This window comes from Pseudophryne corroboree, chromosome 2, assembly GCF_028390025.1.
Source record: "Pseudophryne corroboree isolate aPseCor3 chromosome 2, aPseCor3.hap2, whole genome shotgun sequence".
Classification (NCBI taxonomy): domain Eukaryota; kingdom Metazoa; phylum Chordata; class Amphibia; order Anura; family Myobatrachidae; genus Pseudophryne; species Pseudophryne corroboree.
The window spans coordinates 240354647-240368273 of NC_086445.1; the positions used below are offsets into that span (position 1 = coordinate 240354647).

General features: G+C 47.4%; 1 protein-coding gene across 1 annotated transcript in view; it reads left to right on the plus strand.

The window, feature by feature from the left end:
• Positions 1-2542: 2542 nt before the first annotated feature.
• The window catches only part of LOC135012655 (signal transducer and activator of transcription 1-alpha/beta-like), a 328629-nt gene continuing 317544 nt past the window's right edge, over positions 2543-13627 (plus strand). Inside the window, exon 1 of the mRNA XM_063952569.1 lies at positions 2543-2931. Coding sequence (XP_063808639.1) covers positions 2796-2931 — 136 coding nt within the window. The 5' untranslated portion in view covers positions 2543-2795. The remainder of the gene's footprint in view (positions 2932-13627) is intronic.

The window sequence follows — 13627 nt, forward strand, 5'->3', positions numbered from 1 at the left end:
TCCCATATGGCCTCCCCATCAGGCTTACCTTCGGTTTGCTTTCCTGGACAACCACTTCCAGTTTCAGGCATTACCTTCCGGTCTCTCCACAGCTCCAAGGGTATTCACGAAAGTCATGGCGGAGATGATGCTCCAATTGCGCAGAATGGGAGTCAACATCGTCCCCTACTTGGACGATCTCCTGATAAAGGCGATGTCCCGGGAAACGTCTACTGCACAGCATCGACCTGACGAATCGCCTGCTTACGGATCATGGCTGGATCCTAAATTTCCAGAAATCTCACCTGGAACCATCACAAAGACTTCAGTTCACTGGACACAGTGTCTTAGAAGGTGTTCCTTCCATTAGACAAGGCCTTGACTATCCAGGGTATGGTCCGCTCGGTGCTCAGGCCCCGCAAGATTTCGATTCATCTTTGCATTCACCTACTGGGCAAGATGGTGGCCTCATACAAGGCCATCCAGTACGGCAGGTTTCATGCCCATCCGTTCTAGCTGGACCTGCTGGACAAATGGTCTGGGTCTCACCTACATATGCACCAGATGGTAACTCTGTCGCCAAAAGCACGGATTTCCCTATTATGGTGGCTGCAAGTCCCTCACCTTGTGGATGGTCAGAGTTTCAGTATGCAGTCATGGATGCTATTGACAACGGATGCCAGCCTCCGGGGATGGGGGGCTGTGACCTAAGGGGCCCAATTCCAAGGGAAGTAGTCAAGTCAAGAATCTGCACTTACAATAAATGTATTGGAACTCAGGGCAGTTTACAATGCCCTCCTGCAGGCCTCGTCTCTTCTCCGAAATCAAGCCATCCGAATTCAAGCCATCCAGGTGCAATGCCACGGCGGAGGCGTACATAAATCGACAAGGAGGAACAAAAAGCAGGGCTGCAATGCAAGAGGTCTCCAGGATACTCCTCTGGGCAGAGGCCAATGCAAGGATCATCTCGGCCATCTTCATTCCAGGCGTGGACAATTGGGAAGCGGACTTCCTCAGCAGGCACGATCTTCATCCAGGAGAATGGGTCCTTCACCCTAGGGTGTTTCAACAACTGATTCACCGGTTGGGCTGTGCCCACTTTACCACCATTTTCATGCCCAAATGCTCTTTGGTCAAGGCAAATTGCAAGTGGGTGATATGTAAGTGACCACCTTGTGTGGGTTTCAAGTGTCAAATCTGTTGACCAACGCTGTTTAACCTTTGCACAACTACAGCTTCTTATTCAAAATGAAGAAATCTGGTGTCTGTGCCCACTTTACCACCATTTTCATGCCCAAATGCTTGTTGGTCAAGGCAACTTGCAAGTGGGTGATATGTAAGTGACCACCCTGTGTGGGTTTCAAGTGTCAAATCTATTGACCAACGCTGTTTAACCCTTGCACAACTACAGCTTCTTATTCAAAATGATGAAATTTGGTGTCTGTACCCGCTTTACCACCATTTTCATGCCCAAATGCTTGTTGGTCAGGGAAAATTGCAATTGGGTGATATGTAATACCCCTTTCACACCGCAGCTATAACCCGGTAAATTGACGTTTTTTTAAGCCTTCCAAAACGGTTCCAGCTGCGGTGTGAAAGGGCCACTTTGAATTTACTGGTTACAGATTACTGGTATTTTAAAACAGTTAAAAAGCAGGGTCCTACACGGTTCAGACCCGTTTCATTGTGCAATGTGAAAGGCTCAAAAACGGTATTTCTAAACCACAGAAGGTGACAGGCTGTCTCCATGCGTGATGTCACCAGGCAGAAGCAGGAAATAAACTGGAGGAAGCACATGAGAGTGAAGAAGCATTTTATTATACAGAATACAGTTTAAAATGGCAAATTGGAGTGATGAGGAGGTTAGGGAGCTGCTTAGGATGAGAGGGGATGAAGAAATTGCAGGACAATTCACTGGGACAGTGAAGGGCAGTAATCTACAAAAACATGGTAAAGATGCTTGAAGCTGCTGGGTTCCATCGTCCGACTAGCCAAATTCTTAATAATTAATTAATAATTATTAATAATGTGTGGGCCAGAAAAGTCCATTTAAAATAACAACCATTGTTTTATATGAGAGAAACGGGTTCAGTGCGAAAGGTACCAAAACGGCAATGAAACGGTAATATACCAGTTACAACATGCAATGTGAGGGGGGTTTAACTGCTCAGACCCGTTTTAAGAACCGTTTCAAAAGCAGGGTTTGCGATGTGAAAGCGGTATAAGTGACCACCCTGTGTGAGTTTCAAGTGTTAAATCTTTTGACCAACGCTGTTTAACCCTTGCACAACTACAGCTTCTTATTCAAAATGATGAAATCTGGTGTCTGTGCCCGCTTTACCACCATTTTCATGCCTAAATCATTTTTGTTTAATGCAAAATGTAATGTAAATTGGTGTAAGGGACACTATTTGAAGTTTATGCAATGTTAATTTAGTGATCCATCCTTAATTTATTTTAATATAATATTTTCTGAATAAGGAGCTGGAGCGGAATAAGAAGCTGGCCGAATAAGACGCTAACTTCAGCCTCGTGCGAACTACACTAATAGTACTGTAACTCCCACCCCAACAACCACCCAAAGACGCCGCTGAACTTCTGTTGCCCCCCTGCCCTGACACATCACACACAACACACGCCCATTCCGTGATGTAAAACCTGGGAAATAGGCTGCTGCCTCCAATCACAGACCCTCCTCCTGCTGGAGAAACCACCCGCATAGCCCAGTGGAACCAATCAGCCGGCCTCACCAACTCAGGGAGCCGCCACCACCCTCCCTCTGCACTAATGTGCTTTCCCTGGCTTGTTGTGATCGGATGATTGACGTCAGTTATGACCAATGTGCGCTGGACACTGACAGCTGCCTGGTGAGGGCGGAACTGCTGTATTACCCCGGCCGGTGTAGTGTGAGGAGGAGGACGGGTGTCTGTGCCGGGCTCTCATACATACACGGTAATGTCACTGCCCCATATTCATTGTACTGACCAGACATGCAGCAGCACTGAGGCATGCCCCGTGTGCAGGAAGGGTCACATACAGTATCATGTGTTACATGTGGCGAGTGTACGTAGTGTAGATAGAGGCTTATTAACTTATGTCACTGGCGTTTCTTATACTAAGCTTTATCACTTGTGGTTACAGTGCGATACACATTGTCCTATGTGCAGGGCCATAACTAAAGGCTGGGGACACACTGGAGTAATGGTTGAGGCTAGATCCAAGTGGCCTAAGGGACCTTTTCCGTCAGGGGGAGGAGCCACGACAGAAGGGGGAGGAGCTAGGCCAGCGGGACAGTTGCTCTACTATCCCCGCCACCAGCTGTTACCTTTAGTAATTAGGTGGCGACCGAAGCGAGCCACCGAGCCCGAAGCGTGGCGAGCAAACTTTTCGGGTACCCTGTTCGGCCGAAGCTCCTCCCCCTGGTAACGTGAGACACGTACGCACTCTTCACTCCCCTAGGTACGTCACAAGGTCCCTTCTCCCACTCCGATATAGGACCAACCCTGGAGTAATTGGCGGTGTGATATATTGTAACGACACATTACCTACATCGCTCAGTGTGTACGCCCAATATGCGAGCTCCGGCGTCGCATTCGACAAAGTCAAGTATGATGTTCTGCACATCAAACTTGACCTTATCGCTAGCGATACGGTGCATATCGCCTAGCGTCTGTGTCTAATCAGATGACCGGCAATATGTGGGAATGATTTGGCGTTACCTTCATGCCGCTCCCTAGAATTAGGTGGCAAGAAGTTTTTTCTAGTGTGTGCAGGAGCAAGGATATATCCCATACCACTAAATGATGTGTTACATCGTTCGGTTGTTAGTAAGAATGCAGTGTGTGTAATCTCAATTTGGCTAGTTCTGGGCTCAAGGGACAGTCGGAACGATTAGCGTGTACCCAGCTTTAGGGTGTGTGACTGTGAGCGGTTGCAGCTATCTGTCCGCTGGTAATTAGTACAGTGTGACATTACTGAGACACTTCAGGGACAATCCAATTTGGTTCAACTTGGGTCCTACTAGCCGTTCTCAAAGCGATCTCGCACTGTGAATTTCATTTGCAATCCAATTAAAAATTCACCCATTTATTTCAATACTTTCCCTCCGGAGTCCCGCGTTGGCAGCACCATCACTGCAGAAAGCACTGGGAAAATGGCACGGTGCCCATTTTCCCGGCATTTCACGCATGCGTAGTAGGAAAATCTTTGGAGAAATGTCTGCTGCGCCATTTTCCCGGAGTCCTGCGCATGTCCACTAGACTCTGGGACAGCACTAGGGTCTCCTAGTGCCCAGAATCTATTTCTCTGCTGGCTAGAGAGGAGGGGGCGTGGCTGGAGACTGCACACAGGCCTCCGCCTCTCTTGATGCACCCCTACCTAGTGGGTATGCATGGAGTGCATTGCAATATATATAGGTAAGTGGTCTTTGTCAAGTACAATGACATTTTGAGTGCACCAAAACATAAATGGTGTCCAAAAATACTATTCCGCATGCAGATGTATACACATGCCATTCAGAACACAAATGTATATGGACATATAAAGTTGAATGAGTTTTATATTTGCATGTTTTATAAATGCAAGTCTGATGAAGCATTAAACATTGTTGGTCACTGAGTGAAGGGGGCTTGCACTGCCACTCTGACCCCCAAAACAAACTCCATATGCTGGCACCATATTTCTAGCAATGTCTTCAGAAATATATTCATATATTTTAAGAAGGATGTATATCGCTTTTGCTGGCCCGTTTCAAAGTGTTAGGGTAATTTTTTGTTTTCTTGTTTAGATTATCCTCTATCTTAAGGCCTCTCTACATCTGCGATTAATTGGCGCAATGCTGCATTTTGCAGTTGATTGCTCCAATAAATCAGCAATATATGGGGTCCCCCTATTAGCGATTTCAATCAAAAAGTGATCAGGATCGCTAAATCAGATTGTTAAACGTTAAAATTTAATGATAAATCAGGGTTGGTTTAATGATAAATCACTGCTGTCTCTCAATTGTTGTGGGCGGGGCATACTGAGCATCTGTGGTAGCGCGTACGTATCTGGAGGGATCCGGCACCATCTGTTGATGCAGCGGGACCCGACGGAGTTCAGCGGCAGAGGCTACAGGGATGGATCCCGAGGATTCATTGAGAGTTCGGCGGCAGTGGTGGGTTTCCAACACTGTCCTATGGGCACAATAATGGCGTTGCCCATTTCAAAATGGCCTTGTGAACCGTGATTGGCTCGTACACGGTGCCATTTTTAAAAGTCAAGATGACTAAGGCGAGCCAATTGCGTCTCACTACGTCATCGCATACTTCCCTTGGTCTGGCTTATATTAGACGGCATGAGGCAGGGCAGGCAGTCCGACAAGTGCTCTTGAAATCCCGGTGGTTGTTGGCCATTCAAAGGAACTTAAATGTCTCCACCCCCCCACGTGAAGACGCCATAAGTTCTGGAGGGGGTGGTGGCCATGCAAAAGAGCTTAAAGGCCGCCACTCCTCAGGTGAAGATCAAAGAAGAAGCCGCCAACGTAAGCTCTAGGGAAATGGTGGCCACGCAAAAGATCTTAGTCGGTTTGTGATCTGTTTGCACCCCTGCCAGCAGCTATGTACCTCCCGCTGCAATGTATAGTCGTAGCGGTGCGTCTAGCTCCTTCTTTGCTGTGCTTATGGCTACCATTACACATGGCAGCGAGGCAGCTGCCTGCCCCTTTCGGTCCGCTCCCTTCCCCGGCTCCTGCAGTGTCTCTCGGGACTGGGAGAGCTGTCATGGTGCCTCTTCTAGTCCATTCCCACAATGCCATGCACCAGGAGCTGTTAGGACGGCTGAGGCGTTGGGGTAGGCTGCGGTCTGCCCACAGTGATAGCTAGGGTGCATCAAACGCCCCATGAGTTTTTAAAAGTAAGAAAAATGATTTGTCCCCATGCTACATTTTTTAAAATTGTTAAGGATATATTGCATACCAATTTTGAAGAATCTGAGATGATATTTATGTGGCCCACCATGCCCCTGAAGATTAAAGATTTCTATTAATTTCTATTTCTCTATCGTCCTAGTGGATGCTGGGGTTCCTGAAAGGACCATGGGGAATAGCGGCTCCGCAGGAGACAGGGCACAAAAAGTAAAGCTTTAGGATCAGGTGGTGTGCACTGGCTCCTCCCCCTATGACCCTCCTCCAAGCCTCAGTTAGATTTTTGTGCCCGGCCGAGAAGGGTGCAATCTAGGTGGCTCTCCTAAAGAGCTGCTTAGAAAAGTTTAGCTTAGGTTTTTTATTTTACAGTGAGTCCTGCTGGCAACAGGATCACTGCAACGAGGGACTTAGGGGAGAAGAAGTGAACTCACCTGCGTGCAGGATGGATTGGCTTCTTTGGCTACTGGACATTAGCTCCAGAGGGACGATCACAGGTACAGCCTGGATGGTCACCGGAGCCTCGCCGCCGGCCCCCTTGCAGATGCTGAAAAGAGAAGAAGGTCCAGAATCGGCGGCAGAAGACTCCTCAGTCTTCTTAAGGTAGCGCACAGCACTGCAGCTGTGCGCCATTGCTCTCAGCACACTTCACACGGCAGTCACTGAGGGTGCAGGGCGCTGGGAGGGGGGCGCCCTGGGAGGCAATGTAAACCTATTTTTTGGCAAAAAATACCTCACATATAGCCTCCGGGGGCTATATGGAGATATTTAACCCCTGCCAGAATCCGTTGAAGAGCGGGAGACGAGCCCGCCGAAAAAGGGGCGGGGCCTATCTCCTCAGCACACAGCGCCATTTTCCCTCACAGAAAGGCTGGAGGGAAGGCTCCCAGGCTCTCCCCTGCACTGCACTACAGAAACAGGGTTAAAACAGAGAGGGGGGGCACTAATTTGGCGTTAGAAATATATAAAAAGATGCTATAAGGGAAAACACTTATATAAGGTTGTCCCTATATAATTATAGCGTTTTTTGGTGTGTGCTGGCAAACTCTCCCTCTGTCTCTCCAAAGGGCTAGTGGGTCCTGTCCTCTATCAGAGCATTCCCTGTGTGTGTGCTGTGTGTCGGTACGTGTGTGTCGACATGTATGAGGACGATGTTGGTGAGGAGGCGGAGCAATTGCCTGTAATGGTGATGTCACTCTCGAGGGAGTCGACACCGGAATGGATGGCTTATTTAGGGAATTACGTGATAATGTCAACACGCTGCAAGGTCGGTTGACGACATGAGACGGCCGACAAACAATTAGTACCGGTCCAGACGTCTCAAAAACACCGTCAGGGGTTTTAAAACGCCCGTTTACCTTAGTCGGTCAACACAGACACAGACACGGACACTGAATCCAGTGTCGACGGTGAATAAACAAACGTATTCATTATTAGGGCCACACGTTAAGGGCAATGAAGGAGGTGTTACATATTTCTGATACTACAAGTACCACAAAAGAGGGTATTATGTGGGATGTGAAAAAACTACCTGTAGTTTTTCCTGAATCAGATAAATTAAATGAAGTGTGTGATGATGCGTGGGTTCCCCCCGATAGAAAATTATTGGCGGTATACCCTTTCCCGCCAGAAGTTAGGGCGCGTTGGGAAACACCCCTTAGGGTGGATAAGGCGCTCACACGCTTATCAAAACAAGTGGCGGTACCGTTTATAGATAGGGCCGTCCTCAAGGAGCCAGCTGACAGGAGGCTGGAAAATATCATATAAAAGTATATACACACATACTGGTGTTATACTGCGACCAGCGATCGCCTCAGCCTGGATGTGCAGAGCTGGGGTGGCTTGGTCGGATTCCCTGACTAAAAATATTGATACCCTTGACAGGGACAGTATTTTATTGACTATAGAGCATTTAAAGGATGCATTTCTATATATGCGAGATGCACAGAGGGATATTTGCACTCTGGCATCAAGAGTAAGTGCGATGTCCATATCTGCCAGAAGATGTTTATGGACACGACAGTGGTCAGGTGATGCAGATTCCAAACGGCACATGGAAGTATTGCCATATAAAGGGGAGGAGTTATTTGGGGTCGGTCCATCGGACCTGGTGGCCACGGCAACAGCTGGAAAATCCACCTTTTTTACCCCAAGTCACATCTCAGCAGAAAAAGACACCGTCTTTTCAGCCTCAGTCCTTTCGTCCCTATAAGAGTCATATTTGCCCAGGGATAGAGGAAAGGGAAGAAGACTGCAGCAGGCAGCCCATTCCCAGGAACAGAAGCCTTCCACCGCTTCTGCCAAGCTCTCAGCATGACGCTGGGACCGTACAGGACCCCTGGATCCTACAAGTAGTATCCCAGGGGTACAGATTGGAATGTCGAAACGTTTCCCCCTCGCAGGCTCCTGAAGTCTGCTTTACCAAGGTATCCCTCCGACAAGGAGGCAGTATGGGAAAAAATTCACAAGCTGTATTCCCAGCAGGTGATAATCAAATTACCCCTCCTACAACAAGGAAAGGGGTATTATTCCACACTATATTGTGGTACTGAAGCCAGAAGGCTAGGTGAGACCTATTCTAAATCTAAAAAAATTTGAACACTTACAAAGGTTCAAATCAAGATGGAGTCACTCAGAGCAGTGATAACGAACCAGGAAGAAGGGGACTATATAGTGTCCCGGGACATCAGGGATGCTTACCTCCATGTCCCAAATTTGCCCTTCTCACTAAGGGTACCTCAGGTTCGTGGTATAGAACTGTCACTGTCAGTTTTAGACGCTGCCGTTTGGATTGTCCACGGCACCCCGGGTCTTTACCAAGGTAATGGCCGAAATGATGATTCTTCTTCGAAGAAAAGGCGTCTTAATTACCCCTTACTTGGACGATCTCCTGATAAGGGCAAAGTCCAGGGAACAGTTGGAGGTCGGAGTAGCACTATCTCGGATACTGCTACAACAGCACGGATGGATTCTAAATATTCCAAAATCGCAGCTGATCCTGACGACACGTCTGCTGTGCCTAGGGATGATTCTGGACACAGTCCAGAAAAAGGTGTTTCTCCCGGAAGAGAAAGCCAGGGAGTTATCCGAGCTAGTCAAGAACCTCCTAAAACCAGGAAAAGTGTCAGTGCATCATTGCACAAGGGTCCTGGTAAAAATGGTGGCTTCCTACGAAGCAATTCCATTCGGCAGATTTCACGCAAGAACTTTTCAGTGGGATCTGCTGGACAAATGGTCCGGATCGCATCTTCAGATGCATCAGCGGATAACCCTATATCCAAGGACAAGGGTGTCTCTCCTGTGGTGGTTACAGAGTGCTCATCTTCTAGAGGGCCGCAGATTCGGCATTCAGGATTGGATGCTGGTGACCACGGAGGCCAGCCCGAGAGGCTGGGGAGCAGTCACACAAGGAAAAAATTTCCAGGGAGTGTGATCAAGTCTGGAGACTTTTCTCCACATAAATATACTGGAGCTAAGGGTAAATTTATGCTCTAAGCTTAGCAAGACCTCTGCTTCAAGGTCAGCCGGTATTGATCCAGTGGGAAAAACATCACGGCAGTCGCCCACGTAAACAGACAGGGCGGCACAAGAAGCAGGAGGGCAATGGCAAAAACTGCAAGGACTTTTCGCTGGGCGGAAAATCATGTGATAGCACTGTCAGCAGTGTTTCACTCCGGGAGTGGAAACTGGGAAGCAGACTTCCTCAGCAGGCACGACCTCCACCCGGGAGAGTGGAAACTTCATCGGGAAGTTTTTCCACATGATTGTGAACCGTTTGGAAATACCAAAGGTGGACATGATGGCGTCCCGTCTGAACAAAAAACGGGACAGGTATTGCGCCAGGTCAAGAGACCCTCAGGCAATAGCTGTGGACGTTCTGGTAACACCGTGGGTGTACCAGTCGGTGTATGTGTTCCCTCCTCTGCTTCTCATACCTAAGGTACTGAGAATTATAAGACGTAGAGGAGTAAGAACTATACTCATGGCTCCGGATTGGCCAAGAAGGACTTGGTACCCGGAACTTCAAGAGATGCTCACAGAGGACTTATGGCCTCTGCCGCTAAGAAGGGACTTGCTTCAGCAAGTACCATGTCTGTTCCAAGACTTACCGCAGCTGCGTTTGACGGCATGGCGGTGGAACGCCGGATCCTAAGGGAAAAAGGCATTCCGGAAGAGGTCATTCCTACCCTGGTCAAAGCCAGGAAGGAGGTGACCGCACAACATTATCACCACATGTGGCGAAAATATGTTGCGTGGTGTGAGGCAAGGAAGGCCCCACGAAGAAATTTCAACTCGGTCGATTCCTGCATTTCCTGCAAACAGGAGTGTCTATGGGCCTCAAATTGGGGCCCATTAAGGTTCAAATTTCGGCCCTGTCGATTTTCTTCCAGAAAGAATTGGCTTCAGTTCCTGAAGTCCAGAAGTTTGTCAAGGGAGTATTGCATATACAACCCCCTTTTGTGCCTCCAGTGGCACTGTGGGATCTCAACGTAGTTCTGGGATTCCTCAAATCACATTGGTTTAAAACCAGTCAAATCTGTGGATTTGAAGCATCTCACATGAAAAGTGACCATGCTCTTGGCCCTGGCCTGGGCCAGGCGAGTGTCAAATTGGTGGGTTTTTTCTCAAAAAAGCCCATATCTGTTTGTCCATTCGGACAGGGCAGAGCTGCGGACTCGTCCCCAGTTCTCTCCCTAAGGTGGTGTCAGTGTTTCACCTGAACCAGCTTATTGTGGTGCCTTGCGCCTACTAGGGACTTGGAGGACTCCAAGTTGCTGGATGTTGTCAGGGCCCTGAAAGTATAGGTTCCAAGACGGCTGGAGTCAGGAAAACTGACTTGCTGTTATCCTGTATGCACCCAACAAACTGGGTGCTCTTGCTTTTAAGCAGACTATTGCTAGTTGGATGTGTAATACAATTCAGCTTGCACATTCTGTGGCAGGCCTGCCACAGCCAAAATATGTAAATGCCCATTCCACAAGGAAGGTGGGCTCATCTTGGGCGGCTGCCCGAGGGGTCTCGGCTTTACAACTTTGCCGAGCGGCTATTTAGTCAGGGGCAAACACGTTTGTAAAATCCTACAAATTTGATACCCTGGCTAAGGAGGACCTGGAGTTCTCTCATTCGGTGCCGCAGAGTCATCCGCACTCTCCCGCCCGTTTGGGAGCTTTGGTATAATCCCCATGGTCCTTTCAGGAACCCCAGCATCCACTAGGACGATAGAGAAAATAAGAATTTACTTACCGATAATTCTATTTCTCGGAGTCCGTAGTGGATGCTGGGCGCCCATCCCAAGTGCGGATTATCTGCATTACTTGTACATAGTTACAAAAATCGGGTTATTATTGTTGTGAGCCATCTTTTCAGAGGCTCCGCTGTTATCATACTGTTAACTGGGTTCAGATCACAGGTTGTACAGTGTGATTGGTGTGGCTGGTATGAGTCGTACCCGGGATTCAAAATCCTTCCTTATTGTGTACGCTTGTCCGGGCACAGTATCCTAACTGAGGCTTGGAGGAGGGTCATAGGGGGAGGAGCCAGTGCACACCACCTGATCCTAAAGCTTTACTTTTTGTGCCCTGTCTCCTGCGGAGCCGCTATTCCCCATGGTCCTTTCAGGAACCCCAGCATCCACTACGGACTCCGAGAAATAGAATTATCGGTAAGTAAATTCTTATTTTTTCTATTTATTTTATTTTATTTCTATTTATTTCTATAAATTTCTATTTATTTTATCTGAAAAAGAAATAATGATTTGATTAATGATTTGTGATTTGGATGGGAACAGCCACGATAGGCCCATGAGGCTTCATGCTGTTCCCTTTCTTTGTTATGTTCTTATGTTCTTAAATCAATGTAAGACACGCATTCATGGCACACATACAAAAGTTGGTTTCGTTTTGCTAAAGTTACTTGTTTTGTATAATACAATACACGTGCTTTAGTACCAAGATACAGACAATTTTTGGGTGTGGAGGTGGACCACCTAAGTCAAATCGTACATCCAAAAAAATTTGCACAGTTGTTTCTATGCTAAAAAGGTACATTTTAAGAATAGGGACAGCAAGCATTCCGAATGTCGGGGCGTTTGATGCACCCTAGTGATCGCCACAGAAGCACACTAAGCAGCAGGACTTGGAGTGATGCAATCAGGAGATCTTGAAGAAGCAGCAAGGCAGGCGCTGACAGTAGTGTAATGTGTATAAGGGGCTCTGCTGTCTGACATAAGATGTATAAGGGGCTCTATTGTTGCGCAATGTGTTTAAGGGGCTCTGCCGTCTGGCTTAACGTGTATAAGGGGCTCTACTGTGTGGTATTGCTATCCCTATTTTAAATTTCGAGAGGCAGCAATACTCTTTCTGGCACAGGGCACCAAAATGCCTAGTTACGGCTCTGCCCAATGCTGTGGGACTCCCTGCTATAGCGTTATCCCCCCAGCTGGTTCAGCCTGGCTTGTGATTTGGGGGGACCCCACACGCCCTGTTCATTCATGTGCTCTCTGTATTATATGGCGTTCATTTACGTGTCCTCTGTATTGTAAACTGGTCATTAATGTGTTCTCTGTATTATATTGTGCATGTCTCCAGGTTCATCTTGTAGTACAGACCGTTATTTAAATTTTGTACATGTGATTAGTAAAATGACAGTCAATTGAGGTGATATATGGGCACTTTCATGATTTGCAGTGCTGAACTTTGGATGGCAAAAATCTGCAAATCACTGAAACAGATCTGTAATGTATGGTCAAAGATATATGGATTGGAGAATCTTTAAAACGGGAAAAAATGACAGTATCTTTGAAACAACAAATTGTGATTGCTGATATATGGGGGTCTTTACATGCAACTGTGATGGGCTAATGAAGTGATTCTGAGCAACTGCCATTCTGTATATCAGAGTTTTGAGAGGCAGGTGTGGGATCAGTAGCTGGAAGGAATGCTGATCCTTGTTTTGCCATAATAGAGGATCTTATTCTGCCTCCAGGTAAATGCTTCCATACATCAGATGGGGTCAAGGATTGGGTATATTAAACATGTTAAAAATGCCCAATTCCCGATCCCAGCCATTTTCATTCGGGATTGGGGAATCAGGCATTTTTAACTTTTTGCCCAACGGATCACCAATGAACAGTGGATCCAGTTAGCAGGTCATGGAATCGCGTTGGCTCTCAATTTAGAAACACATGAATGTATGTCCCAAAGTGGGGTTGTTGTTTTGTTGTGTAGGACCAGGGTGCCAAGGAAGGCGCTGGGGGGTCAGTAGCACATTGGGCAAAGAAGAGAGAGGGAGAGGAGACTGCTGTTGCTTAGTGGCAGCAGTCTCTCTGTCCAGCCCAGCACATGATGCTGGGTAGCAGAGTTCCTGGAGACAGCTGCTGCCTCTTTCTCTCCCTGCAAGTATTCCAGCCCCACCCCCAAGGATTTGCCCACTGGCCAAATGGGACAAATCCACCCACTTCCCAGTGTGTAATGCCATGTATAGTACTTTAAAAAAAACGAAAAAACAAATTAGGGAGAGGATGTATCCACACCTCCCCGATTTTAACAACCAATCCCAGTACCAGGACCCGTTGCTGCTCTCAATTACTTTGTATAGGACCACCTGAGCAGAAACACCTAGACGTGGCTGTTGGCTTATCATACGTTTACAAATGTGAGTCCTCTGATTTTTATTATGTAGTATGCAAGTCTCTTTTGCTGGTCCATTACAGAGTGTTAGGGAAATTTGTGTTTTTGTTTTTTTCTTGAT